The following is an 8,278-nucleotide window of genomic DNA, read 5'->3' on the forward strand; positions in this document are numbered from 1 at the left end:
AAAAACGTATGGATATGAAAGATATAGAAATGCTTGAATATACTAATGAAATAAATACACTAATACACGAAATAGGTAATAAGTTATATTAAGAGAAATATTACAATAAACAATACTAGGACTCTGAAAATTCAAACATTGTACAATAATTATCACTTTCAATTTTATAATTATAATTTTCAATTTTTATTAATTTAGTATTTTATTTAAATAACAATATGTGTTCATTTTTAACATATAATTTTTTTTATTTTACACAGAATTGTAAAATAAAGCAAATAAATTATTTAAGGTAGATAAAATAAATTATATTTAATTTTTAGCTTTTATTAAATCTTTTGGAAAAATTAAATCTTAAATTATTCATTTTGATTTTTATAATTATAATTTTCTGTTTTCCATTAATTTTATTGGGAAATTTTATTTATTTATTTAATATTTTTATATAATAACTATTTTTCAAATAATAACTATGTTTTTATTTTTAACATATAATTATGTGTAAAATAAAACATATAAATCATCTAAGGTAGATGAAATGTATTATTTTTATAATTTTTAGTTTTAATTAATTTTTTTGGAGAAATTAAATCTTAAATTATTTACTTCAGTTTTCATAATACTATTTTTTAACTTGTATTAAAGATGAAAAACAATCCAAAAGTACTCAATGTACAATTTTGTCAAACTAGGCACGGATACGCCTTCGTATCGGTGTGTATCAGACCGTATCCACTAATACAGTATAATATGACCCGATACAAAAACATATCATACCCAATATGCACGACTCGTAGGAGTCATAACATATCATGTAACCATGATCATGGATACAGATAAGATACGCTCCGTATCGAGAGTATCGTATCGATACTTAATCCTTAGATGTTATCGATGTATTATGTACAGCTGCAAGCCTGCAATTGCTGCGGGGGCGCCCGGTTGCATGCAAATCCAACGTACTACCAGTGACAGATCGTAAATGGGCTTGAATTTGCGAGGCCCGTTTACAATTGATGTTTGGAGTTTTAAACTTCGGAAAATTTGCTTCTAGTCTCTTTTTTATTGTTTTCTCGATAGATAATTTGTTTCTAGTCTCGCTAGATGAGGCGGAAACCAGTAGTAGATTATCGTTTGTAGAGTGTTTATTGTAGCAAGGTTTGCTTTCAACCAACCCACCAGACCCATCAACCCGTTTATGAAAATTAAATGGGTTGGGTTCAACCCAAACCCACCATAACCCAGGGGTAGCCCATCGCCAAACCCATAAGCCCCAACCTTGGTGAATGCAGCATTTGATCCCACTTTTCGGCCATAACCACCCAGAGACCTTACCAACTGAGCTTGTTGCCACCTTCAAGTAGAAGTTCAACCTTAGAGCTGCTGGCACAAATGTAAACAATATTTTGTATCTACTTTAATCAAACAAAATCTTTACCATATAATGCCAATACTGCCCAAATATTTTTAATCTTTAAATCTAATCACTGAGTTAAGTCAGAGAAGTACAATGAAAATTTTTCAAAATTTGAGTGTCCATTCATATCCTATTCCCATTTTGCCAAAATGTATGTTTTTCGTCTTTTTACCCTTTTTACCTTTACTTGTCCACATACATAGCATGTGCCCTTACACTAGTTTAGTTTGTCAAATTTGAACAAGAATTCAGCCCTTACACTAGTTTAGTTTGTTAAAATTGACCAAGATTCAAGAAATAACTTAAGTAGATGGATGAAGAGTGATGCAAAAGGACAATTGACTCTAGCAGCGTAGCTTCAAACAAAACCAGCTATCTCCTTCGTTTTGATTCCTTACGCAGCTCAGCCAAATAATGCTCCAGGTTTGACTTCTCCCATAATCGTCTTCGGACAAGATCATCCTTTGCTGTTTCATCTAATAAACAACAGTCTATGTATCAGGTAGATTAAAAGAAACCCAGGTCGGTGATAAACTGACCCGGGTATCCGGGTAGGGAAAATGCCTGATGCACGCCAAAATTATTGGCTTAATAGTGTATATTAAGTTATTCAGTTACCAATATTTTTCCATGCATCAACATGAATTCTGAGAGATCTCCTTGTCAAGTAGCAGGCATCATCCCAAGCATAAGGAGCTTTTTTCACTTGGTATCTCCAGAACCACCACCCACTCCATAGCAAAAGCTGCTTGGACTAGCAAAAACAAGTTACTCCTATGAAGTTGAGATAGATGCAATATAATCAACTAATAATAAGCACATCTTGCACTAGAAATTGAAAGATGAACAGGAAAAACAACAAAATAGAACCCATCATATTTCCTGCCAAGTCATGTACATATAAGTTTGCTTGATGCTTGCCTTCAAAAAAAAAAGTTTACTTGATGCTGTTGCTTAATCGAATTGGAGTTCTACCTTGCCAACAGTGTAAGGTAAGAGTAAAAACCGGACAGCAACAAGTTCCCACATGGAGGGTTTTTCAGCTCCCTTTATCTGTAGCTCAAGTTCCTTACTTAGTTCCTCTTCCATCTTTCTGACATGAACAAATGGATCATCAAATGTTAATTTTGGAATGGACTGCTCATACTAGAGAAACCAAGAAAATAATTGAAAATTTAAGAATGTAAAAGAAAAAAAACAATACATAATAGGTTAATGCTTCAATCAATTGCTAAAATGGCTGAATTGAATGACTAATTGCTCATTAGCCAACCCTATATAGTTGGGGTAAGGCTTGGATGATGATAAATAAAATATTTGAGTGCATGGTAATCAACCCAACTTCAGTTTCAGCCATCAAGAGCTCATAACCTCCTCAGTAACTTATTCACTAAAAGTGAAACCAATAAGCCACATCAGTTATTATCAAATGGCCCCTACAACTAGTATTGCCACCTTGACAAAAAATAGTAAAATGAAAAGATTAAAAAGAAACCATACTTGTCCATCTGTTTCTGACCCTTTTTCTTGTTTATTACCCCACCACTGCGTTCAAGCTCCAGTGCCCTGAGTCTGTTCTTATAAGCTGGTGTCTTCTTGACCATACTTACAGCCTGCAACAAGCACAAAGAAATGAATTTTAAGAACTAAAAACAAGAAAATCTGAAACTTCATATAACTGAACATTTTAGACTCAGTTTGGAAGGAGTGCAAATACAAATACATAGAGTGCAAAAGCTTGTATTTTGTATTATTTTTTATGCATCCGTACTGTACATATTTGTATTTGTACTCTTTCCAAACTGAGCCTTAGGAGAAAATAATCGATTATTCCCAAAGAGAGAGAAACTATTAAAAAGTTTAAGTTAATAACTTACATGCCCCACCAAAACTTTTCAAAATTTTATCCCTTTAGCAAAATGTCACTTCAAATAAGAGATACACGAAGTAGGAACAGCTACATATTTATCCCTTTACCAAAATTTTAGGGATTTTGTTATTCTAAACATTTTCGCCACAACTTAGTTTTTTACTACTGTGCCAAGAAGAGAAAAGGGAAAAAAGAAAAAGAAAGCTTACCAAACCAATTAATTATGGTAAAACTACAATTTAAGCCAACTTTAAACACAACAAATGTACACATGGATTATACATATAACCAATTAAAATATGCATATATATAAATTTCAATATATTTAATCTTATAAAACATAAAATATATTTATATTTAATACTATAAATACACATTTCAAAACAAAGCACCCTATATTTTGATAGTGTATTTTGTTATTGTACAATCCTGTCTCAAATAGGAATTAGGTTTTAAAAAATTTTCTTTTTCTTACATATATTATATTGAGTGTCCCAAGGTGGAATATTTAAGGATATTCAGTAGTAATTGAAATTTTCCGTGCTATTTGATAATGTCAAAAGAAAATCTACAAAAAAAGACGATAATGGTACTATGGTATTTATCCATAAAATTTTGTATACAGATAACACACAGAGGAAAACAATGAAGCAACAATAAAGGATTTCTATTGTATTAAGAACTGTCAAGTTTGTGCTTGGGTTCAAATCTTCACATCCTAAATGTATATTTGTCAAAAAAAAGAACTATGAAGTTTATAAATTTTTCCGGTTCCACTCCTCCTTAGTAGGAAAAGATCCATCAAAATGATCCATAAAGGCATGTTATAGATATTGAGAATTCATAGATATCAATGACAAAGCAACACCCCCACCCCCCACTCCCTACAAAAAAAAAAAAAATTTAATTAAATTTGTAGAACAATAAAGGTAATGTTTTCAAAGAAGCATAATGCAAGAAATTACAAAACCATAAAACTTCCAGATCATAGGAAAATAGGAAATGGTTTGATAAACAGGTTCTGGACACAAGACTGGTACCGCTCTTAACAAAGTAACCAAGCTAACTTCATTGTGAAGCACCAGTCCTACACTATGCCTCATTTAAACATTAATATCATGCTTCGGTCAGATATCATGTTCCTTTGTACCTGTTTATACGTTGTCCACTGATTGAGATACTGAAACGCTGAAAGAACCAAAAGAAGGCCCACCAGGACAGCACGAGGATCCTGCAAATGAGAAAGAGATAGAGAGGCTAAACAATGTTCCTTAAAAATGTAAAGCTTCATCTTTCTATCATTGGAAGTGATATCTATGTATCATAAGAAGAAAAAAAACTCACCGTTTTGTGTCCATAATATGCCTGATAATAACGAGCAGTATTGTAAAATACCTGAAACATAAGAAAAGATGGTTACTTCAATATGTTAAGCAATTCTGACACAACAAGGTACCAAAGCCAATGCCTTGTACTGTATGAATGCTTCTAGAGTACAATGGTTTGTCTTTTCCAATTTTACCATGCTTATTCTTTTAACTTCATTTTCTTTTCTTTGATTAAGGGAAAAGGAAGTACAAGGGGGCCCTATACAAAGTGACAAGAATTGACAACAGATCACCCAAAACAACACCCTAGGCCAGAATAGAAAGGTACAAAACTTCAAACTTATTTCTCTTACCAACAGATGTATTTTATTTATATAGAATGGACTATAAGAAATTCCATAAATATTAAAACAAAGATCACTTCATTTTGCAATAAACAAGCATTAAAAGACTCTATATACTTACCCTAAAAGACCAAGAGTAAGAGCATGGCATCATCATATTGAACAGGATAATCATATACATATTAATGTTCTTGAATTTGATAATAAAAACTCAACCATGTTTCTATTTTAGCATCTTTATGCATATCAGGGCATTAACAATAAAATTTAACATTATTTATATTGTTCTGACATCAAGACCTGTAACCTCCAAACACTGTCATATCAAGGTAAATATTTATGTTCTCAATCCTAAGGGCCTAGAACCACATAGATGCATTTAGTTATTTGCTTGTAGGTTTCTCAACCACAGTTTCTGAACATAGTTAAAAAGGTTGTGCTATAAAAGTTTCATAGAAAGCCAAATGTTCGTGGTGCTCATGAAGCTCAAGAAGTGAATAAAAATAAGTTGGAATTGATCTTCTTCCATGATGCTATTTAGGGAAATAAAAATGCAAAACAAGCCTTTCAGCAGGTTGTGCTGTAAGGTTCCATTGCAAGCCAAATTTTCATGGTGCAAAAAATCCCAAGAAGTGAAAAAAAAAAAAGGTTAGAAGTTGGAATGAATCTTCATTCATGATGCTATTCAAGGAAATAAAAATGCAAAACAGATATGGCTTAAATAGAACTAACAGAACATCCAATTGTTCTCATTCCCCAAGGAAGATAGTTACATCATGTATATGCTAAATCTCTTTCAGATGGAACATATTTATTAGATAGATTCATTTAGATGCAAGAAGCCAGGTAGTGGTGATTATCCATATAAATTCAATGGAACTGCAAAAATGAAAGGCAGCACATATCCCTGTCAAAGTGTCTGAGCATACCACAAAAGTTCCAGGCTTCCAGCCCGGAGTTGAGGCCTTATGGTGGACAACAGTTTAGTGAACACTCAAACCAATAAAATATGCATGAGAACATACAGAATACAAGCCAAATGCAGCACACAATGTGCATATTACCTCTAAGTTTCGTGCTTCCAAAAAAACATTCTCATTAACCCAGTCTAATTCAGGCTTGGATGGGATGACTTAAGAAAATGGAACGACTTCGGAAAAAAAAAAAAGAAAAATCAAATACCCGGATATGATGGTTCATGAAGGCCATTTTATTTATTTTAAGTATCAGGAAGCAACAACAAAGATGAAAAATACTGGTTCCGAGAGTATCACTCTGCTTAGGGTGTTTAATTTCCTGATGATGAAGGATTTTCAGAGAAGAATAAAGTGATCCACAGCATATATTATTTCAAAATAAGCATGCATGTTAACCTTAATTTGCACCACTAACACATTAAATTTCAGTAAGCAATCTTTTAGTTTCTTCTACCTTTGAGCTGCCTTGGTTATAAAATACAACCAACCAGTTAATGAAATTTTTTTTTGAATTTCCTAATGCTCAGACATTTCAGAGAAAAAAAAATCCTAGTGCTCAGAAGCGAGTAACCAAAGAAAGGAATACTGCAGAGTACAGCCCACAAACCAAACTGACTAAATTTTTAAATGGATAAAATAGAATTTCTAAATGGACAGAGGGTACATGATTAAAATCTGTTGATGTCTGCCTGTCTCTTATCCAACCCTAAGGATTGAGAGGCAGGTTAGTCCTACCATTGCACTTTCATTTTGATCAGTAGAGTTTCATGACTATTGCTGATCAATCAAATAAAAAATGAATTACTAGTTTTTACTTAATCAAAAGCAACATAATATGACCCTAGCATGGCTAGTCATTCTAAATACGCATTAAAGAATTGAACAATTTAGTGTTTCCTGCGTGGTTTCTTCATTGTCCACATTATATTTAGGCTCTCCAAGGTCTAGAAATGAACACTAACTATGAAAAGACAGGTCTTGAATACAGAGTGGTTCACTGTAAATTTGTAGCTAAGGCAATTGCATTGAAGCAGAGGTTTTAGTTACTTATAAATATTTAATAAAAAAATATTCCCCATTACAATAAGAAGCCTATCTAATTATACCTCTTCCGGATGTGCAATTGCATAATCGTACTGCTCCCGTGTGGCTTCATCCTTCAGAATCTGCAATGAGAAATATAATTCTTTTAATAAGTAAGGCCAACAAAGAAAATCAAGTAATCGATTTTGTATCCATATGAAAAGCCTAACAGAGACTTCAAAGTCTAAGCACCCTAAATATTACGAATATAAATGAATTTAACTAATCTGAAGGTCCAGATACGGGAAAAACATTATAATCAAAAGATAAATAAATAAATTTTTTCTCTTACATTAGTTTTGTAAATACTATATAATAAAAATTAAAGAATCCTATATTCAACATGTCAAGCACATAAGTTAGAGGAACTCCGGTGCTGAAAAATACAAAAGACAACAATTTAACACTAACAAGATAGCATTAATACCTCATAAGCATTTGCAATTTTAACAAACAGCTTTCTCGATTCCGGATCTGGATTTTTATCGGGATGACTGATAAAGTTAAAAGAAAATTAAGAATAAGCAACAGAAAACGAATAATAAAGAAATGCCTGAAAACTAAACAATGACAATTAAATTCAAAACTTACTATTTCAATGAGAGCTTGTAGTAAGCTTTCTTGATCTCCGAAGCATTTGCGCTCTGCGAGACACTGGAGAAAACACGGAACACGGAATAGTAGATCGTAAAAGGAAGAAAAACCAAAGGGTAAAACCGAGAGGGCCAGCACGGCCCGCCACGCAAAGAGCAGGCCGAGCCGGGCCGTGGCTCCCTCTCTTGGAGGGTCAGCTCGGCACCGCTCATGGCCCGAGCCTGCGAGCTGTAGGTTGTCATGGGCATGGGTTGGGCATTGGGCCTAGGCCTAATTGGGCCAGAAAGGCTTAGATTTTTTTTTTTTTGTTTTTTTTGGCATTTCGACTTTTTTTATTTTTTTTAAGTAAAACTAAAGTATTTAACTTTTTTTGGAAACAAATTGAAAAAAATAAAAAAAAATCTAACAAATAAATGAAAAAAAAGTACTTACCAAAATACAAATTGGAACAAAAAATAGGAATTTTATTTCAAATAAAATATAAACAATACAAATTGAAAATAAAAAACTACATTGTTGAAAAAAAATAACAAATAATTTAAATAAATTTGAAAAAACTACTCCATCTCCTTGACTTCAATCATTTGCTTCATCAAGTGTAGTCAGGGGCAGATTCAAGTCGAGCCGAACCGAATACTTGATTATTCAAGCTCGGCTTGCAGGAA

The 8,278-nt window shown here is 32.8% G+C and overlaps 1 protein-coding gene across 1 annotated transcript; it reads right to left on the bottom strand.

The window, feature by feature from the left end:
- Positions 1-1,517: 1,517 nt before the first annotated feature.
- LOC148875482 (Chaperone DnaJ-domain superfamily protein) lies at positions 1,518-7,825 on the bottom strand. Its single transcript, XM_088964627.1, has 9 exons — positions 7,611-7,825; positions 7,447-7,513; positions 7,043-7,102; positions 4,632-4,682; positions 4,438-4,518; positions 2,918-3,030; positions 2,393-2,510; positions 2,036-2,171; positions 1,518-1,893 (listed from the first exon to the last, which is right to left on the bottom strand). Exons 1-9 carry the CDS (start codon positions 7,823-7,825, stop codon positions 1,790-1,792), a joined length of 945 nt encoding a protein of 314 aa, XP_088820753.1. The 3' UTR covers positions 1,518-1,789.
- Positions 7,826-8,278: the final 453 nt, after the last annotated feature.

This window comes from Nelumbo lutea, chromosome 1 (genome assembly GCF_056320005.1).
Source record: "Nelumbo lutea isolate HS-2025 chromosome 1, American lotus-T2T, whole genome shotgun sequence".
Lineage (NCBI taxonomy): Eukaryota > Viridiplantae > Streptophyta > Magnoliopsida > Proteales > Nelumbonaceae > Nelumbo > Nelumbo lutea.